The 27,220-nt window shown below is 38.4% G+C and overlaps 2 protein-coding genes across 5 annotated transcripts in view; one reads left to right on the top strand and one right to left on the bottom strand.

The window, feature by feature from the left end:
• Positions 1-268: 268 nt before the first annotated feature.
• SOCS4 (suppressor of cytokine signaling 4) lies at positions 269-22,383 on the bottom strand. Of its 2 annotated transcripts, XM_010372040.2 has the most exons (3): positions 22,049-22,383; positions 17,174-17,302; positions 269-6,796 (listed from the first exon to the last, which is right to left on the bottom strand). In XM_010372040.2, exon 3 carries the CDS (start codon positions 6,702-6,704, stop codon positions 5,385-5,387), a length of 1,320 nt encoding a protein of 439 aa, XP_010370342.1. In that variant the 5' UTR covers positions 6,705-6,796; positions 17,174-17,302; positions 22,049-22,383; the 3' UTR covers positions 269-5,384. The 2 variants fall into 2 exon arrangements, with proteins under 2 accessions (XP_010370342.1, XP_010370343.1); XM_010372041.2 differs by lacking the exon at positions 17,174-17,302 and having other exon boundaries at positions 22,049-22,286.
• WDHD1 (WD repeat and HMG-box DNA binding protein 1) overlaps positions 22,383-27,220 on the top strand; it is an 83,681-nt gene continuing 78,843 nt past the window's right edge. For all 3 annotated transcript variants that reach the window (XM_030929776.1, XM_030929775.1, XM_010372042.2), the window contains exons 1-2: positions 22,383-22,488; positions 22,715-22,807. In XM_030929776.1, the coding sequence (XP_030785636.1) occupies positions 22,731-22,807 (77 nt within the window). In that variant the 5' untranslated portion in view covers positions 22,383-22,488; positions 22,715-22,730. The remainder of the gene's footprint in view (positions 22,489-22,714; positions 22,808-27,220) is intronic.

The following is a 27,220-nucleotide window of genomic DNA, read 5'->3' as shown; positions in this document are numbered from 1 at the left end:
CTTCCTTCCAGGTGTCAGAGTGGTATGAAGAATTCCCCACCTTCTGCTCCCTTCTCCTTTATCCTTCTAGGTATTTCACTCCAAATAAATCTCTTGCACCTCTAATCACATCTTGGCACCTGCTTCTGGAAGACCCAAACACAAAAAACTAAAAGGAGTGTATTATAAATTAGAAAATGTGTAAGAATGTGGATTTCTCTCTCTTTTTCAGATTCTAAGTTGAATGTGTGAAGTAAAGACATATGTTTTTAAAATAAAACACAAAGCCTTTGGATTTTACATAGGAAGTTTTAATTAAGAAGAAATGAAAATTTATCCAGATCAGTTTATTTGAACTTACATCCAAGAAGAAACATTCAACTTAAGGATTAGAAATAAAAGTGGCAATTGTCTACTTCTTTTGTGGTAAGGAATAAATCATACAAGCCTGATTGACAAGAGTAATAGCTTTGTGAAAACTGTGTATTTGAGTACATGTGAACTCATACTTGGCTTATATGGAATTTATCCAATTCTAGCAAAGTCAGCATAATTTAAGTAAACCTCCTTGAGTTTTACACCATGGCTCTCAAGTCTGAAAGCTTAGATTTGATTATAACCATGGCAAAAGTGATTATCTTTATTTTCTGAAAACGTAACCAATTTTTAAAATAAGTTAGGCAAACATCAGTTTTACACAGACCATATGAAGGGTAGGAGGAAACTGCAATTTTTCCTCTAATTGCAGAGCCTAAACCATAAATTCAAATTGTACTGCTATCTCTACTGTTAAAACAAGTCAAGAAAGTATTTTACAGTCTAAGAGAAGTGAATGTAATTATGCAGGGTCCACTAACAGAGATATTTTGAAAACCTATCATCACGTTAGTACTCAATGGCTGTACAGCAATTATTTTAAAGTATGCTCTCAGGGTCACCTCTTGCAGAAGAATTAACCTCCAGGAAGTCGAGTGACAAGTATCACCTACATTTTATAGGAAATACAGGCAAAGAAGATTTAGACTGAGTAATTTGTTCAAAATTAGAAAGTAAATAAAAAAATAGACTTTGGCTTTATTTTAAAATCCCTTTCTATTGGGTTATATCCATTAATCTACATTTCAACTTCCAAGCCAATCTATTTTAAAAAGTTACCTCCATTTTGTGTCTAATATCTTACTGTATTAGAATAGTACAGGTAGACTCTTGCACTGCTCATTTCTAGTAGGCCACTAATAAAGAAAAACCTTTGTGCTTTCTGTTCCCTCCTTAAAATACAAATGGAAAACTGACTTTTTTTCCTCCAAAGTAGAAACAGTAGTTTGCTTGACTAAAAATCTTTTATTCACTTGGGCATTACATCACCTAACATTATACAGGCTATTTTACATTTAAACATTGTTTTCCTTGTGTTGTCTCCAGGAATCTCTTATAATTTTGTCTACTTTTCTGTGAAATTTGCTTTACCAAAATGAATGCGCAAGCTGTTAATTGGATTTTGATTATAGCTGAAAGTGACAAGAAATATTTTAATGAAAAGTTAAGTATGAGTTAGATCTCTGCCAGGCATGGTGGCTCATGCCTGTAATCCCAGCACTTTGGGAGGCCGAGGCGGGTGGTCACCTGAGGTCAGGAGTTTGAGACCAGCCTGGCCAACATGGTAAAACCCCGTCTCTGCTAAAAATACAAAAATTAGCCAGGCGTGGTGGCACACGCCTGTCATCTCAGCTACTCGGGAGCTAAGGCAGGAGAATTGCTAGAACCTGGAAGGCAGAGGTTGCAGTGAACCGAGATTGCACCATTGCACTCCAGCTTGGGCCGACAACAGCGAGACTCCGTCTCAAAAAAAAGAAAAGAAAAAAAAAAAAAGAGAGAGAGATCTCAAGGTTTTTGTTTCATAGGAAGGAAGCTCTCTATTGTGTGGATCTATAAAATGATCCAAACTTGAGAGACAGGAAGCTGATAACTGGATTTATCTCCTTAATGGCTTTGGCTCATGAATAAATGATAATGGTTTATGTTTTTCTTATAAAAAGAAATGGAATTTGTGTACTGATAGGAGTCCTACTTGCCACATTTGTTCTACTTATTAAGGGATTTCTAATTACTAAGATATTCTTTATATTATTTATAATAAGAAGTCAAAACTTGAACTGAAAGCCATTCTTTGACCACAGTTGGCCATTAGCTGAAATTCAGGAAAGAACACAGGTTTGATCACCAAATCAATAAATCTAGCCACAGGCTGACTAAAAGCTTCCTTTAATCTTCTTCCTATTAGGTCTTCCTTTAAATTAAACCATTCCCTTCATGAATTATTTAAGTGAGTGGCTATAGAAAGATCACATATAACTCTATACAGAAATGCCAAAGGAACCTTAAAGTCCATTCAGCACACTTCAGGAATTATACTATGAATCAAGATGCTGTAGGCTTTGAAAAAATGGGAGTGGGAGTATGTCCTGTAAAGCTTCAGAGAAAAATAGAAAAGTCAAGTTTATTTCCTGATTAGCCCAGGATGATTCCCAAAGCGCAGTTAAGTGTCTGGTCCAGACTAGCTATTAGCGATTAAGTAGTTTCTTTTCACTGTCAAGGCTTTTCCCTGAGGTAATGCCTAAATTCCTAATTTTAATATTTGATCTTATTTCTCTTAGCTCCATCCTCTCTCACCAATAAACTCTCCACATTTCCACCATGCTAAATGCTTTCTCAATTCTGGAATTTACACTTTTCAAATCTTCCCTTTGTTCAACAGAGTTACAAAATTTTAGACAAATTTATACATTCCCACATTGTTCCTCTTAAAATTTACTCATTTATATAGTGCAATCAATATACTGTTTACATTTTATATAGGTTAGTTTCTGAATACTGTATGTTCTTCCAAATGTATCCTCACAAGACACAGAGGAAGGGGGTAACCTTTCTGAATTCCAATTCCTTAATATTTTAAAAACAATTCTTACTCTTTTCTTTTCCCTTAAACAATTCCCTTCTCAAGTCTTTATATATCTACTTTCCAAACTTCTTTTCACTGTAGCAAATACCAAAGGAAAAATAAAAATCATTTCAGAGTCAATGAATCTCTTCCCTGCTCTCATTTATTAGATCATCTACTTCAAGGCTACATATGTGGCAGTACTTTTAAGTGTTAACAGCTGTTAATACCTTGAAGTTGAAAAAATAAAAAAGCCAGAGAAAACATATCACAAGCAATCAGTTTGAATTATATGAAAAGGTACTTAGATCTTGACTTTCATATAAATACTAATTTTAACACTATAAAAGACAACATAATTATATATCATTTTTCTTTATAAAACTACCCCTTAACAGAATATTTGTAAGCTAGTCATCCCTTAGGTTTTTCTGTACTGATAAAAAGTTATTTTTAAAAGAAAAATATTTAAAATAATTGTTTCACAGAAACAGAAAATCTTATCAAATTCTGATAAAAAACTATAATCATGGGTAGTCTTACCACACTATTTTCTTTCACCAAAGATGGATATTTAGGAAGTGGTATATTTGTTAATAAGATAAGCTTCCCAGTGATCTACAAAAGCGCCACAATAAAGATGAGGTAGTATGAGACTTTTCTAACCTTGTAGAAGGTAAATATCGTCTTTAGAAGAGATATTTATCCTGACATTGGTGTTAATATCCTGAGCCTCATCACTGCTAAGAGAGGTGCCATTTTTGTAGCTACATCTCATTGAGACTAAGACAATCTTGAGATCACTGAGAAAAAAAAATGCTGAAAGATAACGGTAATAGAGATTTTCCTTATTTAATTTTGTAATAATTACTAAAAAATTATTTTAAAGCTATTATGGAAAAATGCCATTTTCATTTTAACAGAAGTGCAAGATAGGGAAATACTACTCACATAACAGCAACAATAATGAAGAAATATTTGTTCTAACTTGGAAGTTTATGAGTCAAATTTCTTTCAATCCAGGTAGAAGCAGTTTCCTAATATAGATAAACTAGCATCAAGAAATCCATTACGACATTAAAAATGTCAATTTGTACAAAGGGTTAGACAGCTCACCAGAAGAAAAATTGTCTGTCTACATTTAATATTCATTGATTCTTTAAAAAAAGAAGTTAGATAGGATACCACTCCATTTATTTTTACTAGTTACCTTGGGATAAAGATGTTTCTAAAAACGTTGCCCTGTTTCTGGGACAGTAAATTTAAAATATCATCCCTTTTGTCCAGTACTGCTTTGTATGCCATAAGCCATGCAGCTGTCAAAAGGTTTTCCTTTTTTTGAAGCCACATTAAAGACTAAGTTAATTCTGAAGACAGGGATAATTATTTGGATCTTGTAGATCAAAAACAATATTAAGCTTCCTGAATACTGAGCTCCATGTTTATTTCTTGAATCTTTATTCAAGTTCAACTTAAAATAATAAAAAACTACTTAGGTACTCTTTGGTTACCAGTGGAAATTTGTGGCTGCTTATACATTGCGGAATTTCCCCAAAGTAACAGCTCAAGAGTTTCTATAAAAGGGCTAAGTAGAAGCAACAGTTCATAAGCTAATACAGAAAAACCCCACAATTACTTTAGCACTTCAGTAACTAATAGCTACTAATAGTGTTATCATTATTTTCAAAGCTTCCAATGAGAAAGGAACAAGATTTATGTTTTGAAGATGGTTTAGCTCTTGCAGGTTGAGAGAAAGACCTATTCAGGAATGACAAATGATCCGGCCACATTGTAGAAAAGTAAGTGCACCTCCAGAATGTTATGTTTTCATTTGATTCTCATTGACCAGATTAATCAAATTTAGTAATCCCGCTTTAGAGTTAATATTTAAAATAAAAACACATCAAGTTTGACTTGGTTTTGTTACCTTTAACATCCCTATTAGTAAGTTACAAAAGTCAATAACATTAGTATGAACGGTGAATTACAACATTCCGCTTTACTGAAGAATGTCAAACTCAATGAAAAGGGGGATAGGTAACTATATTTTACATATAATACTACTAATGGCATAGATTAACAAAATATTTCACATGTAGGAAAGGACATAAGATTACTTTTTAAAGAAAAGTATGAAATATAAAATATTCAAATGTGTTTGCAATGCCTACCAAATTTCAAATATGCCTGGATCATGTGTAAATTAAGGAAAGAAAAAAAATGTAATTATACAACCTACAAGGTAAAAACAAAAACCAAACATCTGGTTAAAAATATCTATTTAAGCTCTAGTGTATAACCTTAAACAATTTGTGTATCATTAAAAAAATGGATTTATAAGTAAAATTTAGGGCAGAGATTTATTTTGGACACCACTGCCTTCACAGAAAAATTCAAAGTGGCATAATAAGAAAAACAAAATATTAAAAGAAAATATATATATGATTTCCATGCTCCTATCCTGTTATTAGCATTGCTGTTCTGGTGCATCAATCCTGAGTACTCTAACTTTTGATTTATAATGATATTCCTTCAGATATAATTTCATAGAAGAAGGAATTGGAAGGGCATCAATGCCATCATAAGTTGTACAGTTACAAATAACTGTTCTGCATATATGCTGCAGGGAAAAGGGGAAAGTCCGAATTAAAGGAGTGGACAGCAGTGGTTCAAAGAACATACAGGCGCTTGGGTCCTTATAATGTTCTAGGAGCCCAGTAATGTCAGGAGAATGGAAGACACAGGGGTCATGTGCATCAAAGCTAAAGTTGTGATTCCACTGTTCAATTCTAGCATGAAGAGAACGACTATAGCGTCTAAAACTAACAGAGAATAAATAGTCTTCCTGTGCTGAGTCTCGAAGTAAAAAGGTACCCTCTGGTTTTCCTTCCAGTAGTGCTTCGGCTGCATATTTATCCATTACTCCCCAGTAACATGGGTTGTTATTGATCTGAAGGAGGTCTGGTACAAGACAGTGGACATAATCAATCTGCGTGTGGTATTTAGGTGTTTCCAGCTGCAGGATTTCATCATCCAATTCCCATTTGGGTTTGTTTCTTTTTCTGGAACTTGTGCAAAGTGTTAGAATTTCATCATCGGAATCCATATCACTATCTTCTATACTGTTATTTGAAACCAGGTTCATCACAGAGCCAGTCATAGGATCTTCTCTACACAAAGCATTGTCGGTGGTTATGACACAGGGCTGAACATTAGTATGTGAGAAACAGTTTATATTTTCTTCCATATTTCTTAGTTTTAGCTGACCATCCCTCAATTCAGTCTGAGACAAGTCTGTGCTTACCCATTCATCTGATTTGGAATTTATAGGAGCAGTGTGTCGTTTAATAAAATGCCACCTAAAGGCTAAATCTGATCGAGGTGGGAAAGGACACTTATCTAACATGAGTTCACTGATATGAATTTTCCTTTTAGATGGAAGCCCTGAAGAGTGCCGACTACTACAATTCTTTATTGGAAAACACTGCCCCACGGCATCTTGCAGTTTCTGTTTAAGAGATCGGCCTAAAAATCTATGCCCACAGGAATGATCTAAGTCCAACTCAATGGATGAACAGCTGTGCTTCCTTTCTCGGTTCCTTAAAGACACTTCAGTTTTCTCTATACCATTTACTGTTTCAGCATCTGAATAACTCTCACTCTTTTTTGACCAAGATAACTTCTTTCCACTCCACACATAACCATCTTTTCTGTCGGCACTTCTGCTCCGACTAGTCTTGGGCCTTACATCTACATTTTTACTATTATTTTCATTATTTTCTGCCATTTTAACAAATTATCCACAAATTCTAAGGTTATAAATACTGCTTTTTCAATTTTTCCAGCAGAAAGTTTCTTCTGGGCACTTTCTGGATGTATCTAAAGAAAACAAAAAAAGTCATTAATCATTTGTCATCTACCTTGTCTAGTTTACACATATTAAGCTTCAATTAGATATGAGGAAAAAGCACAGTTAGTATATGAAAAAGAGATGTTGGAAGGGAGTCCCAAGACACTTTGTTATCAATTAAATAAAATGCTATATATTATATAATATACATAACTTAATAGTGCCATAGAGTGAAGAGTGAGTTCCTTTCTCATAGCTAATTTTCAGTGTAGATCAGAAAAAGCCAAGCCTCCATCGACCATAATATATGCTCAAATGTGAATAGTTTCTAGTCTTGAAGTATATCTTATGCTCATCTCTCCATACCATAGTTTTGTTATTTCACAGCAGACCAGTGAATTCTTTGTAGGAGACAGACACAAATCTATAAGCTGGTGTTTGAGAACTACTACCCTACATAGTTCCTTCACCTTCGTCTCACTATTTCCTTCCCTATTGATTAAAATATGAACAATTTTAAGTTGTAAAGCTGTAAGAATTTATTAAATAAGCAATCACCATTGAACAGCAGAAATGCCCAGTAAGCATTCCCAATACAGTGTTTTAAACTCACTTCAATAATTGGTCAACTCTACCATTAGTCTAGGCAATTTTTAGAAAATATAAAATTGAATAAAAATTTGCCATTTTAAACACATACTCCTTTGTATTCTTGATCATTTGAAAACAAGCAGATAAATTTCCATAAGGCACTGCCTTTCCTCTGAAGTTGGTAAAACATACTAGAATTTGCAATGTAAAATACCGAGTTTCATGAAGACTTATGATAATGATTGTCTGTAAATAGAATTTACTTAAGTATTCTTTTTTTTTTTTTTTTTTTTGAGATGGAGTCTCGCTCTGTCGCCCAGGCTGGAGTGCAGTGGCTGGATCTCTGCTCACTGCAAGCTCCGCCTCCCGGGTTTACACCATTCTCCTGCCTCAGCCTCCCGAGTAGTTGGGACTACAGGCGCCCGCCACCTCGCCCGGCTAGCTTTTTGTATTTTTTTTAGTAGAGATGGGGTTTCACCGTGTTAGCCAGGATGGTCTCGATCTCCTGACCTCGATCTCCTGATCTCCTGGTCCTCGATCTCGTGATCCGCCCGTCTCGGCCTCCCAAAGTGCTGGGATTACAGGCTTGAGTCACCGCGCCCGGCCCTACTTAAGTATTCTTATGTGGAATAAGATTTAGGGTTGCCGGGTGCAGTGGCTCATGCCTATAAATACCAGCACTTTGGGAGGCTGAGGTGGCCAGATTACCTGAGGTCAGGAGTTCAAAACCAGCTTGGCCAACACACTGAAACCCTGTCTCTACTAAAAATACAAAAAATTAGCCAGGTGCAGTGGCACACAACTGTAATCCCAGCTACTCAGGAGGCTGAGGCAGGAGAATCGCTTGAACCCAGAAAGCGGAGGTTGTGGTGAACCAAGATCACGCCACTGCACTCCAGCCTGGGGGACAGAAGTGAGACTTCGTCTCAAAAAACAAACAAAACAGATTTAGGGTTAGCTGGGCACAGTGGCTTACATCTATAATCCCAGCACTTTGGGAGGCCGAGGCGGGTGGATCATGAGGTCAGGAGGTCAAGACCAGCCCAGCCAACATGGTGAAACCCTGTCTCTACTAAAAATACAAAAATTAGCCAGGTACGGTGGTGGATGCCTGTAATCCCAGCTGCTTTGGAGGCTGAGGCAGGAGAATTGCTTGAACCCAGGAGGCAGAGGTTGCAGTGGGCTGAGATCACACCACTGCACTCCATCCTGGGTGACAAAGCACGACTCCGTCTTGGGAAAAAAAAAAAAAAAAGATTTAGGCCAGGAACTGGGGGAAGGGGTCCTATAATCTCAAATATTTTACAAATGAAAAATAAATTTTGTAACTAAAAAAAAAATCAGTCATACTCAACAGTCTGATATGATTGTCTGACTATGTCAGAAGAAAATTTAAAAATCCCAACAGTCAAGTAAATGTCTACAGACACTTGAATCCATTTTCAAAGTAGTGGGATTTGAAACAAGTATCTATATTAGAAAATATGATTGGCAAGTGTTTAAAAGTGTGAACTAATAATAAAGACTTGCTATATAAAGAATTCCATTTCTAAGGCCAGGTGCAGTGGTTCATGCCTGTAATCTCAGCCCTTTGGGAGGCCGAGGTGAGGGATTACCTGTGCTGAGGAGTCTGAGACCAGCCTGGGCAACATGGCAAAACCCTGTCTCTAACAAAAATACAAAAAAATTAGCTGGGTATGGTGGCACACACCTGTGTTCTCAGCTACACAGGAGCCTGAAGTGGGAGGATCGCATGAGCCTAGGAGGCAGAGGTTGCAGACAGCCGTGATCTCGTCACTGCACTACAGTCTGAGTGACAGAGTGAGACCCCAGTTCCAAAAAAAAAAAAAAAAAAAAAAATCTGGTGATTAGAGTTATTATGATCAGCCCTCCGTATCCATGGGTTCTCCATCCTCAGATTCAACCAATTGTAGATCGAAAGTATTTGAGGAAAAAATCCCCAATAAATTAAAAGCAACACAGTAAAATAACTCTTTATATAGCATTTACATTATATTATTATAAGTAATCTAGAAATGATTAAAAGTATTTGGGAGGACATGTGTAGGTTATGTGCTAATATTACTCCATTTTATTTTAAGGGATTTGAGCATCCATGGACTTTCGTATCTGCAGAGGTCCTAGAACCAATCTTCCATGGATATGCAGAGACAACTGTATTTTGATTTAGTGTGCTCAATGATCTATAACCATTTAAGATCTTTAGGGAAAACTATTTATCTAATTCTGAAAGAAACTTCAAATTGTATTGAATTGTATTCAACTGCATGCTTTGGCTGTTCATTGACTAAATTCCACTGAACAAAAATTAGAAGCAACAAAGTGGGCTGAAGAATATGAAAAGTCATTTATTAATAAGGTTTCAAATGCTTGGCGCTTTTATTTACTAAATGAACTTCACTTCTGAGTGTGACCTCTAGTCTTGTCTCTTTGCTACCTCTAAATTGTGGCATTTCTTCCTTCACTTCCATGAGAGCTAAGCTCTCTACCTGTGTTCTTGATGACATTCTGACCTTTACCAGGGCCCTACTTCAATTTCTCTCTCAAACTTCTTGCTACCTTCAAAAACAACTAAGTCTGCTTATAAAATGTTTCAGTGATTATTATAATGCTTTCTTAGTCATAACTGTTTCCGTTTCTACTAAATTTATTTTATTTTTTTAAGACAGGGTCTCTATTGCCCAGGCTTGAGTGCAGTGGTGCGATCATGACTCACTGAAGCCTCGACCTCCCAAGCTCAAGTGACTTTCCTGCCTCAGCCTCTGGAGTAGGCACACACCACCATGCCAGACTAGTTTTTAAAAATTTTTTTGTAGAGACAGAGTCTCCCTAGGTTGCCCAGGCTGGTCTTGAACTCCTGAGCTCAAGTGGAAGTGCTAGGATTACAGGCATGTGCCACTGAGCCTGGCCCTAAATTTCTCAATGAGTAGTGTAATTTAATTTCCTCTCAAGATGAAAACCACTTTTTGTTTTTTTCTCATTATAAAATAAAAATTACTCCAGTCAGAAAATGGCTGAGTAAAAATCTTTTTGCCCCATCCTTCTTTCAGAAGTCAGTACAAACAAGAAAATATGAGAAATAAAATCACAAACCTTTTCTTCAATGAAATGAACAGATATCTATAACCTGAGTCATATAGTAAAGTACAGAAAATGAATGAACAATAACTGACTCAGCAGCAGAGATGCAGCTGACAGACATCAGGCACAGAGGTAACACAGATAAGACACAAGCCAACAGAGCAGGTAAAATTCAGGACCCACAAGTACTGGGTGCTACAGAAAGTGTGGGTGGAGAACAGGGTGGAACATGGGGAGATGAGCTGAAATTCTGCCTAAGAGCAGGTAGATTTCTCAGTTTCTTATCCCACATTTAGAGGAGATGGGACATTTATTATTTGAAGAAACTGAACCAGGTGGGCTCAGGACTTTAAATACCAGACACAGCAGAGGGTAGAGGGGAAGATTGGGCCTAAAAAACAGTAACAAAGTAAAAGTTCCTTGCTCTCTTCTGCCATCCAGCTCCCAGAACTCCAGCAGCTAGATTTTTATACCTTCCTAATAGAAGAGTGGCAGATACTTTCCTGGAGAAAGAGAATGGCCAAAGAGAAAAGACCTGTCAAAGCTGATAGCTGGGAATCCTGCGATAAAAAGCTAGAACACCCCCCTAGTATACAGTGAAGCACACACATCCACAGGCCCTGGTTACTCACACACAGTTTCCAGGCAGCATAGCTGTACACTCTAAACTATGAAACAACACTCCTGGGTCATCAGACTTGATATGGTTTGCCTGTGTCCCACCCAAATCTCACTTTGAATTGCAATAATTCCTATGTGTCAAGGGCACAGCCAGGTGGAGATAATTGAATCATGAGGGCAGTTTCCCCTATACTGTTCTCATGGTAATAAGTCTCTCGAGATCTGATGGTTTTATAAATGGGAGTTCCCCTGCACAAGCTCTCTTGCTTGCCACCATGTAAGATGTGATTTTGCTCCTCATTCACCTTGTGCCATGATTGTGAGGCCTCCCCAGCCATGTGGAACTGTGAGTCAATTAAATCTCTTTCCTTTATAAATTACCCAGTCTTGGGTATGTCTGTATTAGCAGCGTGAGAACAGACTAATATAAGACTTTTGAGGAAAACTTCTAACACATATGAAATAAAAAAAAATACGGAATTTGGAGAAAGCAATAACTATGGGAAGAGTAGAAACTAAAATTGACTTATTTCAAGAAAAGATATTACAACTATGAATAAGTAAGATGCTATAAAAAGGAGGTGGGGGCCAGGCACAGTGGCTCATGCCTGTAATCCCAGCCCTCTGGGAGGCTGAGGTGGGAGGATCACCTGAGATCAGGAGTTCAAGACCAGCTTTGTCAACATGGTGAAACCATCTGTACTAAAAATACAAAAATTAGCTGGGTGTGGTGGCAGGTGCCTGTAATCCCAGCTACTGGGGATGCTGAGGCAGGTAGGCTCCAATCTGGGAGGTGGAGGTTGCAGTGAGCCAAGATTGCACCCCTGCACTCCAGCCTGGGTGACAAAAGCGAAACTCCTTCTAAAAAAAAAATAAAAAATAAATTAATTAAAAAAAAAGAGCTGGGGACTACCAGAGTAAGAATTTTTTTGGAAATTAAAAATACGATTGTTAGGCCGGGCATGGTGGCTCACGCCTGTAATCCCAGCACTTTGGGAGGCAGGTGGATCATGAGGTCAGGAGTTCAAGACCAGCCTGGCTAAGATGGTGAAACCCTGTCTCTACTAAAACTACAAAAAAATTAGCTGGGCGCGGTGGCAGGCACCTGTAGTCCCAGCTACTCGGGAGGCTGAGTCAGGAGAATCACTTGAACCCAGGTGGCGGAGGCTATGGTGAGCTGAGATCATGCCACTGCATTCTAGCCTGGGCGACAGAGTGAGACTCCATCTCAAAAAAAAAAAAAAAAGATTGCTGAAATATATATATATTTTTAATTGAGACAGGGTCTCACTTTGTCATCCAGGCTGGAGTACAGTGGCATAACCTCAGCTCACTGCAACCTCTGTCTCCCAGGGCTCAAGTGATCCTCCCGCCTCAGCCTTCCAAGTAGCTGGGACTACAGGTGCATGCCACCATGCTCGGCTAATTTTTGTATTTTTTTATAGAGATGGGGTCTTGCCATGTTACCTAGGCTGGTCTCGAACTCCTGGGCTCAAGTAATCTGCCCACCTTGGCTCCCAAAGTGGTTGGATTTCAGGTGTGAGCCATTGCACCTAGCCTGAAATGAAATATTCAATAGAAAAGTTGGTGGGTATGCTTAGGAACTAATACAGCAAATAGGAAAACATGGTTAACTAGACAGAAAAGACAAGAAAATTAGAGATTAATACAGGCATTTCACAGAAAACAACAAAATGGATGGGAGAAATTATTAAAGAAACTATATTAGAAAATTTCCCAGGAATGGCCAGGTGTGATAACTCACGCCTATAATCCCAGCACTTTGGGAGGCCCAGGCGGGTGGATCACCTGAGGTCACAGTTCTAGACCAGCCTGGCTAATATCGTAAAACCCCATCTCTACTAAAAATACAAAAATTAGCTGGGCGTGGTGGCAGGTGCCTGTAATCCCAGCTACTCTGGGGGCTGAGGCCGGAGAATCACTTGAACCCCGGAGGCGGAGGTTGCAGTGAGCCAAGATCATGCCATTGCACTCCAGCCTGGGGGACAAAGAGTGTTTTCGTCTCAAAAACAAAAACAAACAAACAAAAGGTTAGAAAATTTCCCAGGACTAAAGGACAGGCACCTCCATATTGAAAGAGCCCACTCAACATCAAAGTACATTATTCTAATTTTAGAAGCCTAGAGATAAAGAGGAGATACTAAGTCTTTCTGAGAGGGAAAATTCACGCTCACCATGGAAAACCCAAACCAGGCATAAAGTTATAAGGAAAAAAGTAAATATATCCATAATCCCACCATCCAGCAGTAACCACTTTAACATTCTTAGTATCTCTATACATATATATGGATGGCAAGGATGCATTTCCACAGCATAGTGGTGGCAGGCATTAGAAACACGGTTTGAGTCCCTAAGAAGAAATGTGACTTTAATATTTTGCTAATGTGCTTGTGTCTTTTTTTCTTTAAATCATAGCCATATGGTAAATTTTTTATTTTGTTATGGTTCACTTTTATTGATGGGCATGCAGTGGGTGTTTCTTGGAAATGGCCAATTTTTATTAAAATATTTCTGGAAGGAAAAAAAAAAAAGAAACATGGTTTGAGTCCAGTTTCTGTTTTGTGCTAGCCATATAACCTTGAAACATCAGTCCATTTACATGTAAAATGGAGGTACTAATGCTATCTATTTCATTGGGCTGTTGGGGATTAAATAAAATAATCCATGTACTCAGTTCAGGTCCTAAATGTACTAAGTACTCAATGTATGTTAATATATATGTTAATTTTTTTCTTTTTGTTTTAAAAAGAAACAAAGATTACATATGTTGTTTTGTTAAAGCACCTAAGCCAGTCTTATTGGCTTTACAGTTTTCTTCATAATGAAGAAATTACAGAATACCTCTGTTTCTAGTGCAGTGTTACTACAAGGTAAAGAGATTTTCATGAGCAAATATAATTTTCAGGAGGAAAACTAATGCTTCAAAGTGAAAAAAGATCTATATGTCAGATACAGGTGAAACTCAATAGACCATGAAGTTACAGAACAATTCGATGTCTTTCCCCAAAGAACAACTTCACACACTAGTTTGGTTTTCTTTGGCAAGGCTTACCAACTTGCATGTTACAGGTACCAGTCAATCAAGTGTGTTTGGATTTTAGGTTAGCTGTTTTTACGTGTGCTAATGCTGCAGATGTCCATAAAATAAAGTGAAAAATATCACTGCCCTACTTGAGTTTTCCACACATTTATTGTACTTAAAGAGCTAATGCAGGACGGGTGTGCACGGTGGCTCACGCCTGTAATCCCAGTACTTCGGGAGGCCCAGATGGGTGGATCACCTGAGGTCAGGAGTTTGAGACCAGTCTGGCCAACATGGTAAAACCCTGTCTCTACTAAAAATACAAAAATTAGTTGGCATGGTGGTGTGCACCTATAGTCCCAGCTACGTGGGAGGCTAAGGCAGGAGAATGGCTTGAATCTGGGAGGCGGCAGTTGCAGTGAGCCAAGATTGCGCCATTGCACCCCAGCCTGGGCGACAGAGCAAGACTCCATCTCAAGGAAAAAAAAATAGTTAATGCAATGAAATTTTGTTTTTTTAATTTTTTATTTTTTGAGACGAAGTCTCATTCTGTCGCCCAGGCTGGAGTGCAGTGGCACAACCTCTGCTGCCTGGGTGCAAGTGATTCTCCTGCCTCAGCTTCCCGAGTAGCTGGGATTACAGGCACCTGCCACTGTGCCTGGCTAATTTTTGTAGTTTTTTTCAGTAGAGACCAGGTTTCGCCATCTTGGCCAGGCTGGTCTTGAACTCCTGACCTCGTGATCCACCTGCCTCAGCTGGACTACAGGCGTGAGTCACTGCGCCCGGCCTGAAAATTTTCTGATTAGTTACTGTTTTGTATCTCTCTCAGAATTAGAGCTTTATATAAATTTCGCATGGCTATTCTTTTGCTAGAGAACTGTAAGTTCATGCTCAAGAAGCCCTACTTTTATAAACTTATTTTTTGCCCCATCGATATATGGTATAGAATGTCATAGGATATTTTAGTCTTCAAAGTCGGAAGAAAATTTTTCGATTCATATTTGTCTAAAAATTACAAAAACTAGTATTAGTACTAAATATGGTTGATAATGTTACCATCATGCATTGTCAGATGGTCATTTGTCTGTGCTGTTCCTAAGAGAAGAATGGGAGTTCCAAAAAGCTGACAAGTTATGGCAGCCAGCCCTCTCCATTTCTTTATTAACTTTCGGTGTGCTGTTTATATCTTTTTGTTTGTTTGTTTTTGAGACAGGGTCTCACTGTCACCCAGGCTGGAGTGCAGTGGTGCAATCTCGGCTCACCGCAACCTCTGCTTCCCAGGTTCAAGTGATTCTCCTGCCTCAGCCTTCCCAGTAGCTGGGATTACTGACATGTGCCACCATGCCTGGCTAATTTTTATATTTTTAGCAGAAACAGGGTTTCACCATGTTGGCCAGGCTGGTGTCGAACTCCTTGACCTCAAGTGATCCACCCGCCTCAGCCTCCCAAAGTGTTGGGATTACAGGCATAAGTCACCGTGCCTGGCCTTACTGTTTATATCTTACTAGAATAGTTCGTGGATTGTATCATTTTAAATAAGAGAATCTTTAAAATACTTTGTAATGAGACATGACCATAAAAATTTTATAACATGCAGGGTTTGCTAATTATCTCAAGGCAAAGTACTTAAATAAGTTGTTGAACTTTTAAGAGGAGTTATGCATTTTTCTTTTACAAAATAACAAGTGTTCTAAATTTCATAACCATTACTGAAACAACAAGTGGCTCTCAGAAACTACTTCGCAGATAGATATATTTTTTTAAAACACATACATTTAATCATTCATTTTTTGGCATAGGTAACATCTTAACAATTACTGAGGAAGTAACTGCTTAAAAAATAACCCTGTGCTATGGAGATAATCTTATTAGAAAAAAGACACTTAGAATTTCTTTCACCATTATTTGATTCTGTTATAAAAAAATGAGAGAAGTATATCAAACTATCATATCTTTATCCTTAAACACATATAAAGAGAATTTTCTAATCTCTTCCAGAAGCTTCTTTGAACCAAAATTCTGAAATATTAAAAAAAAATCATTTTGCTTTCAATAAAAATAACTATTAATTTTGGTGAGAGAAAACTTATTTTTATTGTTATGAAGACTAAAGGTGAGTTTTTTTGAAAATGTGCTTTGGTATCTTGTCCATACATGTAAAATCTGAATGTAAAAAAAAGTGTAGGTTCTAAATCTGAACAAGTTGTTTCAGATAGCCTATCATTAATTCTTAAAATTTTATAAAAACTTTGTATAAATGCGGTAGAAGAGGAAATGATAAGGTGGCTTTACCAACAATTTTATGTGACACAGAAATCAAAGATGATAGTTTGAAAGATGCTGACAAATCAAAGATCTTTGACTGTAGCTGCAAAGAATCTTTTTAAAAAGAAGGTGAAAGAATCACTTGGGAAAAGGCTGCTTTGGCTCTTGATTCAATAATTAATTTTTTATGAAGGCTGCTATGTTACATTGCCCTGGGGAGTACAGAATGACATCTTTTTTTTTTTTTTAAAGTCATATTTCTTGATGAGCGAAAAGCAAATGTTTAAAAAGTAAGTTTATATAAAAGCCTTCTCAAGAAAACAAGTTCCCAGATTCTGCCACTATTTGGTCCCAGGCTCTTTTACAATGACAACGATAACAGAATGAGTGCCCATTATGTCAATTTTCACTACAAAATATTTAAATAACATTTAGTAATACTGAATAAGGCCGAGAAGGAGAATTTAATTCAAAATTTCTACAGAAAACAATTAAAATCCAATAATTAAAAGGATAAGCTTCATTCATCTGGAAATTCATTAGTATCCTCTATGATGTAGGATAACAGCATTATTGTATACATTAATTATTCATTGAGCTACTTATGTCTACAATGCTGACATACATCTAAGACCACAATTAATGTAAATACTAAATTGAAATAAATTTGATCCTATAAAGAATAATTCAGTATACTACATTAATAATTCACAAATATATTATTATTCTGGTAGTAAATAAGCCTGGGGACTTTCCCTACCAAATTCATGATTCCAAAGTTTACCTGCCATCATGTGCCCAAACAGTCCTTGAAAGCATTCTGATCATAGTCTGTGATATTCGAGTCGGATTCTGTAGAAACACTTAGGCTCCACAAACGGGAGTCACTGGAGAGCAGACAACAGATGAACTCCTTGGAATGTTAAGAAAAAAATGTGAAAACGGGTTTGTTTGTATGGGAAAATATCTGACCTAAAAAACAAACGTTTTTCTCATTACAGAAGCAATATAGGTTCATTTTCCAGTAAATATTTTAAAGTATCTCCTTTTTTCATGCTACTGAGCCAGGGCTCATGGGACTTAATGGCAATTTTTAAAAAAAGAATCATTGATTTGGTAGCACTACACCCTCCTTTCCCTTTCTCCCCACTTTTTCCACGGTTTCCTAACTATAGTTTCCTTATGTCACTTTTCCCCACTCTGTACTCTTGTGGACACTAGTTCTGAAAGATGTTAACACATATTCTGGAGAAAAAAAGGTTCTCTTGTCAAGTAAGTTTGGGAAATGCTTCTCCTCTCAAAGATCACAGTGCATATTTAGCAAACGTTCCCAGGAGATCCTTCAGTAAAGAAATAAATAAGCAACAGAATAAAGAATAGAAATAGAAAGAATAGAAAAAGAATAAAGCATAAGCCATAGCTTCCTGTGTTTAGTTTGCCACAAACCCTTTTGTGGAAGAAAGTTTGGGGAAACATTAATGGGCTAATCTGTTAACATGAATGTACATTCCCTAAGGTTATTAGCTAAAGGAGAGAGGTCTAGGAACCCATCACTGAAGAGGCTAATCTAGAGTGAAGAAAGCAGAAAACTACAAGCTGGCAGTACCTGAACTTCTAAAAGCAGAAGGAAGATTAACAGAATTTAAGAAACAGAATATTTAAGATACAGTACTGAACCATTTTATGGAATAAATTAGATTGAACAGATTTATTTTTTCTTCCAATCTGTAATTTATTATGATAAAAACAATATATGCTCATTGTATAATACATGGACCATTCAGAAAAGTTTAAAAAGGAGGGGAAAAAAGCTATAATTCCATTACCTAAAAGCAAGCAATTTTAACATTTTGGCCTATTTCCTTGAATTCTTTTTTCTTGTGAGACCAATTAAGCATATAAAGAAAATTTTAAAGTTTTAAAGATCTGTAAAAAATTAACAACCTATACTGTTTTTCTCTATACCATACTTAAAAATAAACATGGTAAAGATGAAATAGCATGAGCTGCTAAACTGTCAAATGTGGGCTACAATTCAGACTTTGACACACACTACGTATGTTACCTGGTTTAAAAAAATCTAATTTTGGCCAGGCACAGTGGCTCATGCCTGTAATTCCAGCACTTTGGGAGACCGAGGCGGGCGGATCACAAGGTCAGGAGATCGAGACCATCCTGGCTAACATGGTGAAACCCTGTATCTACTAAAAAATACAAAAAAATTAGCTGGGCGTGGTGGCGGGCACCTGTAGTCCCAGCTACTTGGGAGGCTCAGGCAGGAGAATGGTGTGAACCCGGGAGGCGGAGCTTGCAGTGAGCCAAGATGGCACCACTGCACTCCAGCCTGAGCAACAGAGCAAGACTCCATCTCAAAAAAAAAAAAAAAAAAAAAAAAAAAAGAAATCTAATTTAGCTTAAGTTCTCCCACTGTAAAATCTGGATAATGCCAGCTACCTCATGTTTTTACTGCCAGGAGTAAAATGTATGAAAATAACATACACTGAACTTAAGGAAAACAAGTAGTAACTGCTTACTAGTATTACTCAGAACTTTTCATGTTAGAAGAAGTACATTTCTAAGAATGAGAGGTGGGAAAGTGGCAAAATTCAGAAAAAGGAGAGGGGAAACAAAGGCTACATGTTAAGGCTAGAAAATCTGCACAAAAACGTGCCTTAGAAACCTGAAGTCAAGGAGGCTCTTCCATTTCTGAAATATCACAAAGCACTTTATATTATTCCTGATGTTAAATGTATTATTTTTAAAAAGTTTTAAATTCTTTAAAACAAAAATTGTAGTTTTGTAGAAGCTAACTTAGTAAATAGATTTAAATAGAAACAAGCAAAGATTTTATAAGATTGTATTATATTTTCTTCACTGTCTTATAACAATTACATATGGTTACATTTAAGGTTGGGTAACAAGTTTTATGTACAAATTAGTAAAAAGTGACTCTAGACTTTATGTTTTACTAAATTCTAAGTTTTGTGGCAACCGCTATGATTTAGAGAATTAATGTGGTAGACTACCTTGGACTAGGTGAAAGACCTGGTTCTATTTCTAGCTCTGACATTTCGCAGGTGCGTGACTAGATAAACACCAGATAAATCACAACTTTTCTTAGTTTTTCTATCTATAAAACACTGATTATCTCATCTTGCTGTAGTAAGGATCTAGTGTTAATGTAATACAAGAATCAAATACTGGCTGTGTTTAGTTAGGGGAACTGGGTGGCTGGGAGTATGAGTAGGGGGGGACTTTTACTGTATTGCCTTTTATATCATATTAAGTATACCTACAGACAAGTACTATTTATCCCCAAATTATGAAATAGGCTAGTAAGTTTCAGGACACATTTGGAAATATACAAATCTTCACATTTCTAAAGTGCGTTCAATGTTTCTTTTTTCAGTACTTTGGTCTCCTTGGCTATTGTTACACTCTTCTAGCCTTACCTTTCACAAGATTAATCATTTTTACACCAAGTACATATTTTACTAGAAAATCATTTTTTAAACTCCTTCTATAAGCCAATACTGATATATCCTCTTAGATAAACCCTGTAAGATCACATGATTTTATATAGGTAATACCATCATCTGTACAATGGCAGTGTACCCGTGTTTTCTCACCCAATTGCCCTTGGGAGCAAAAATATTTGTGAGCCTAAGGGTAGTATGAGTGGTAACAACACAGCAAAGCTAATTAACCGTCACTGCAATTGAATCTGTGACTTTGGCATCATTTTCAGTCAGTTCATTTAGCCAGCCACACCTATGGGATAAGCACTGTTAATGATAAATAACTATATTGGGAAAATTTTTGATACTCATATCTGTGACACAGCTACACTGATTTCTTTTTTAAAAAACTATGTTATTTTAACTAACTAGACAATTTTGCTAATATTTAAGTTACACATCTTTCATTACTGCACTATCATCTTGACTATATTGTTTGAATGTCTATTTCCCTCAGCAAGACCATAAACTCACTGAAGGTATTACAATTTGTAGCCATTTAACTGAAACAAATTGAATTGTGAAAACATGATACAAGCAAAAACAAGAATACATTTTTTAATATTTGAAACATTTACTGGATAAGTATTTAAACAAATCCCACTTTAAACAAAAACCACTAAATATCCACCCAAAGTATCCCTTTAATAACATGAGACATTAATAACAATTACTTTTATATATCCATGAGTATCTCCAATATACTCTAACAATGCGACGGAGGTAGGTGTCATCTCCATTTTAGAGATGAGGAATTTGATTTTCAGTAAAGGAACATATTCAAGGTCACACAATCTGTCAGTTAGAATTAAAACCCAGGACTGTTGAAGTCGGAGGCTCAAGCTTTTACCATACATGCGAAATCTGCAAAGAAAATTGTTCTTTAACCTATGAATCAAACGACTTGATTGATAAGAGAAAAAGACAGATGTGTGGACACCAATCACAGTCTTAAAGTCACATAGGTATTATAGATATTACAGTGAAGGAATTTGTAGCTATAACTTGTTCCAATTTGCAGATTCTTCTTATGCTGAGCTCTGAATACTACTAACCAGAAATCTCACCTCGCTTTATTCAACATAGAGACGAATATTATGAGAGTTCATCTTGAACTCTATGTACTCTAACAAATATTAAGTTACTTGAACAAAAAAATTTATCAGTCAGTCTATCTAAAAAACAAATGATCTCCAAAAAAAATTAGGTCACTCAGAAAGCATCATCTCAGGTACCACTGCTCTTTCGGGAGATCAACAGTGGGTTATTTTTCCACAAATCCCAGGCTGTTTTTAAGCCAATCGTTCTTCCTCTTCATTCATATACAAACCTCAGCGTCTAGCAAGGCTATCTGGAGCTCTAGTACTAAAAACGCCTCACACAATGCCACTCACGGTAAGAACACGACGGTTTGCCTGTGTGCTTGCAACTTTTCACAATGGAACTAGACTGAAAAAACAATAGGGAAACCTCTTCAACAGAAAAACGTCTCAGGTAATAAAATAAACGTGATTGATACTAGAAGGTATCACAAAAACGCAGAAAAATTCTCAAAGGTAAGTACAAAAGAAAGAATATCATTCTGAAGGTTTTCATCAGAGGCTGGTGTACCAATATGAAGAATGTGAAGATACAAGATAAGCATAAACTTAAACTTAGTGGCCAAGACTTTAGCAGATATTGCATGGATCAAATGTAAGTACTCAACGCTGTTAAGTTGTAACTCTTCTTTTGGTTCTAAACATTCACTTCAGTAAACTTTAGGTGGGATCTGAATAGAGAATATAAGTTATTTTCTTCATAAGGGATATATAGATGGAGTCGCAAAGAATAAGCATTAATTTATACCCCATACCTCCAGGGACCAAGAGAACCAACCGGAACAGAAATTAAGTCATTCCTCCTTTAGCTCTACAGAAGCGACAAGGTGATGGCACGAAGGATGCCAAGATTAGAGGCTCTTAAAGATCTCGCCTTCTTTTCTAGAGAAGATGCTCAAAGATCTGTCTGCTGACTGGGCCCCAAGAAGAGACCGGATCCTCTTAGGGATCTGGATATTGTTTCCTGAGAGAAGAGCCTGGAGGGCAGGAAAAAGACCCCGGCCTGCGAGGCCAGGCAGCGGTCACCCTTCCCCCACTCACCTTCCGGAGCACAGCTTAACTGGGGTTGTCCGAGTAACTGCTGCCATCACCATCGCCATCACTCTGGGCGCTTAAGTGGAGAAGGGAGGCCCAACCACTCCTGCACCTCGTGTAGGTCTTACAAAGCAGATGCTTTTCTGCCACCCCCAATCCCGCTTCGGCTTTCCGGTCCCATACCAGCCGTCACGGTCAACGCTTCCGCCGGTTCCCTGGGCGCCGCCACCACTTCCGTGTTCAGCTCCCTCCCTTCCTCCCTCACTTGCCCGGGCAACCGGCTAATTTCCACGCGGAGGGCGCCGTCGCTGACGCCACCACCCCGCGACCTCTGTCGGGACCCGCGCCGGGCGTGGGAGGGTCGGCGCAGGCGCAGTGTGGTGAGCGAGCCGAAGCGCGGGAAGCTGCTGTTGCGGAGCCTCAGTCGCGGAGGCTCGGTCACCCGGGTGAGTCCCCACTCTGACTGCCCGCGCCCACCAAGGAGATGCGTGTTCCCTCTCCTGCTTATTGTCTGACAGACCCTGCGCCTTATCCTGCTGCTGTCACTCGGGTGGGGGAAACCGGGCTGCGGAGAACGTGCTCTGGAGGAGACTAACCTCTCTTCCTATCCCTAGCCTCGCTGCTTTTCTCTCATTTGTAATAATAAGACTGGCTTTTATAAAACATTTTCAGGTAGATAAAGGAAAAGATGCCGGCCACACGGAAGCCAATGAGATATGGACATACAGAGGGACACACGGAGGTCTGTTTTGATGATTCTGGGAGGTAAGGTTCTTTGAGAAACAACGTTTCCGGTGCAAATGTTAAAACATTTATCCTTAAACATTATATATGCCGTCAGCTGAAAATGACTCTTGCAGATAGAGAGGAATAATGTTGAAATCTAAAATGGCACACATATTTCTTTAGATTTATTGTTTGATTCGGGCCGTCATGGTAGTTTATCAACAAAGTTATAATAGTACTTACAGAGGAATTGGAAAGATGGAGCTTCCCCCCGCTATATTTTCCCCTTCTCTGCGTCTTACATTATTAATTTTGTCAGATCACTAGATACTACCTACTTGTCAACTTCGGTGGCCTTGGAATGGTATCCTTCCATGGCTCTAGTGATGCTATTTCCTTTTTTGCTTTTTTTTTTTTTTTTAACTTTTTGACGGCTTAAAAAAATTTTCCTCTGTTTGATTCCTAAACGATAATATTTTCCTAGGGTTATTCTGGTCCCTTTTATCTTTCCAAGTCCCATTCTTATGCACTACTACTGCTCGATTGGACGGCTTCCAGTGTCGCTCCTATGTTGATTGATTCGTTGAAAAAATATTTGAGTGTCTTTTTTGCTGGGGACTAGCGATAGAATAGAGCGAACCAGACACAGTCTTTTCCTCCGTTGAGCTTAAGGTCTTTTTGGATTGACAGGCATTGAGCACAAATTAATCACAAAAATAAATGTGTATTTAGAAATAGTAATATGTGCAGTCATAAACATGTATGAGGAGAAGCTCATCTAGTTAAAGGAGTCAGGGAAGGCTTCTTTGAGGAGATGTTTCTTGAGATGCCATCTGAAGATGGAGCAGGCATTAAGCAGTATAAAGAGATGAGTGGTGGAGGCGGTGGGGTGGTGTTGTTGGCATAGTAAGTGGAGGCAATACTGTGTGTAAAGGCCCAACGGGGCCGGGGATCATGATATGCTCAAAGAACTAAAAGAAAACTAGCCTTGCTAAAATGTGGAGAGTGATGCAGTTTGATGAGAGATTAATCTGTGAAGTTAGGCAATGGATGTCCTATCCAAGACCTTCTGGACTTTATTAAGGAATCTTGTTTTATCCTAAAAGCACTGAGAAGGTATTAAAGGCTCGAAGCAGAGAGATGTGATCAGATTTGTTTTTGAGAAAATGCATAGAGGATGAATTGGAAAAGGAGCACTCATGGATGCAGAAAGACTGTTAGAAGATACCTGTATTAGTTTGGGTAAGTGTGGTAGAAGCTTGGATTAGAGTAAACATGGGTGTTAGAAAAGAGGATACATTCAGGAAATATTCAAAAAGATAAAGTCAACAGGATGGATCAGATACTAAGGATGGAGAAAGAGGCAACAGAGATAACGTCTACATTTCTGGATGTTACAGTTGAGAAAGTGATGCTTCCACTTGCAAATAACAGGAACACTTGAAGAAGGGCATATTTCACAGGTAGAGCTGTGGGTGGAGATTGAGTTTGCATTTGGATGTGATTATTGTAGGATTTCTTAGAGATACTCAACTAGAGGGATAAAGTAGACAGTTGGATAAATGGGTCTCAAGCTCAGAGAAAAATGTGAGCTAGAGATAGAAATATACAATTGACTCAACGTGAATTTGAACTGTGTATGTCTACTTATACATGGATTTTTTTCAATACACAAGTATGTCATGAGTGCATAAAATATATGTAGATACTAGTGTATTTTATCATTTACTACCATAAAATATACACAAATCTATTATAAAAAGTTAAAATGTACTAAAACTTACACAGACAAACATTTCCAGACCATCCACAGTCAAGAGAAATGTAAACAAACATAAAGATGCAGTGTTAAATCATAACTACATAAAATTAACGGTAGTATATACCATATTACTGTAATAATTTCATGGCCACCTCCTGTTGCTATTTTGGTAAGCTCAAGTGTTGTATCTGCTTAAAACACTGTATGATGTTGTATTTGCTTAAAACACTGTATGATGCTCATGAGCAGTTTGTCTCTCCAGTAACTTGCCTGTCCCAGTAAAAAGATATCTCTGGTGGTTCTCACATATTTTTCATCATGTTTAGTGCAACACCATAACCCTGAATAACACCATGGGAATCATATGAAGTGCCACTAGTGATGCTGGATCCTAAGAAGCAGACAAAAGTCATGACATTAAGAGAGAAAGTTGAATTGCCTGATATGTACTACAGATTGAGGTCTGCAGCTGTGGTTGCTCACTGTTTCAAGATAAATGAATCCAGTGTAAGGACCACTGTGAAAAGGAAATTTGAGACACTGTTACTGCAACTATGCCAGCAGGCTTGAAAACCTTGCACTTTTTGTGAAATAACTTCATCTTGTATTGAAAACACAACTTTTATGTGGGTATGGGATTGCAATAGAAAGGCATAGCTATAGACTCTAATGTGGTTCCAGAAAAGGTGAAGTCATTATCTGACAACTCAAAGCAAAAGGAAGGTGGAGGATCTAAAGCTGGAAAGTTTAATACCAACAGAGGATAGTTTGATAATATCAGAAAGAGATTTGGCTTAGGAAATGTCAAGATGGCTGGGTGCAATGGCTCACGCCTGTAATCCCAACATTTTGGGAGGCGGAGGTGGGTGGATCACCTGAGGTCAGGAGTTTGAGATGAGCATGCCCAACATGGTGAAACCCTGTCTCTACTAAAAATGCAAAATATTAGCCAGGCACAGTGGCGGGCACCTGTAATTCCAGCTACTCAGGAGGCTGAGGCAGGAGAATCACTTGAAACCGGGAGGTAGAGGTTGCAGTGAGCCAAGATTATGCCATTGCACTCCAGCCTGGGGAACAAGAGCGAAACTCCATCTCCAAAAAAAAAAAAAAAAAAAAAGAAAAGGAAAAGGCAAGATGACAGTAGAGTCAGCTTCTGCTGACCAAGAGACAGCAGCAGACAGATTCCCAGACATGATTAAGAAAATCATTGAGGCTGGGCGCGGTGGCTTAAGCCTGTAATCCCAGCACTTTGGGAGGCTGAGGCGGGCGGATCACAAGGTCAGGAAATCGAGACCATCCTGGCTAACACGGTGAAACCCCGTCTCTACTAAAAAGTACAAAAAACTAGCCGGGCGTGGTGGCGGGCGCCTGTAGTCCCAGCTACTCGGGAGGCTGAGGCAGGAGAATGGCGTGAACCCGGGAGGCGGAGATTGCAGTGAGCTGAGATCCGGCCACTGCTCTCCAGCTTGGGCGACAGAGCGAGACTCCGTCTCAAAAAAAAAAAAAAAGAAAGAAAATCATTGAGGAGAAAGGACATCTGCTTGAACAGGTTTTTTGTTTGTTTGTTTTGTTTTTTTGAGATGGAGTTGGGCTCTGTCTCCCCGGCTGGAGTGCAGTGGCGCAATCTTGGCTCACTGCAACCTCCGCCTCCTGGGTTCAAGTGATTCTCCTACCTCAGCCTCCCAAGTAGCTGGGATTACAGGCATGCGCCACCACACCCAGCTAATTTTTAGATTTTTAGTAGAGAGGGGGTTTTGTCATGTTGGCCAGGCTGTTGAACAGGTTTTTTTTTTTTTTTTTTTTTTTTTTTTTAAAGAGGGAGTCTTGCTCTGTTGCCCAGGCTCGAGTGCAGTGGTGCGATCTCGGCTCACTGCAAGCTCCGCCTCCCGGGTTCACGCCATTCTCCCGCCTCAGCCTCCCAAGTAGCTGGGACTACAGGCGCCTGCCACCACGCCTGGCTAATTATTTGTATTTTTAGTAGAGACAGGGTTTCGCCGTGTTAGCCAGGATGGTCTCGATCTCCTGACCTCGTGATCCGCCCGTCTTGACCTCCCAAAGTGCTAGGATTACAGGCGTGAGCCACCGCGCCCGGCCTGAACAGATTTTTAATGTAGATTAAAGTGCCCTATTCTGGGGGGGGCGGGGATGAAATGCCACAAAGGACATTTATTAGTAAGGAAGGGAAGTGAGCACCAAGATTTGAGGCAGGACGGCTAATTCTAAAGTTTGGTGCAAATACAGTCAGATTTATGATCAGAACTGCCATTATTTATAAAGCTACTAACCCCCAGGCTTTGAAGGGAAAAGATAAACACCAGCTACCAGTCTCTTAATTGTATAACAAGAAGACCTAGACAATGAGAACCTTTTTTTCTGGATTGGTTTCACTGATGCTTTGTGCCTGAAGTCAGAAAGTACCTTGCTAGTAAGGGACTGCCTTTAAAATTCTTTTAATGTTGGGCAATGCCCCTGGCCACCCAGAACCCCATAAGTTCAATACTAAAGGTGTCAAAGTGGTATACTTGCCCCCAAACACAATGCCTCGAATTCAGCCTCTAGATCAGGAGTTCATACAGACCTTTACAGGCTCATTACATAAGCTATTCTATGGAAAGGATTGTCATTGCTGTGGAAGAGAACCCCAGTAGAGAGAACATCATAAAAGTCTGGAAGGTTTACACCATTGAAGA

The sequence above is a fragment of the Rhinopithecus roxellana genome, chromosome 5 (genome assembly GCF_007565055.1).
Source record: "Rhinopithecus roxellana isolate Shanxi Qingling chromosome 5, ASM756505v1, whole genome shotgun sequence".
Lineage (NCBI taxonomy): Eukaryota > Metazoa > Chordata > Mammalia > Primates > Cercopithecidae > Rhinopithecus > Rhinopithecus roxellana.
The sequence above is the reverse complement of the archived record's forward strand: the minus strand, read 5'-3'. Positions and strand labels throughout refer to the sequence as shown.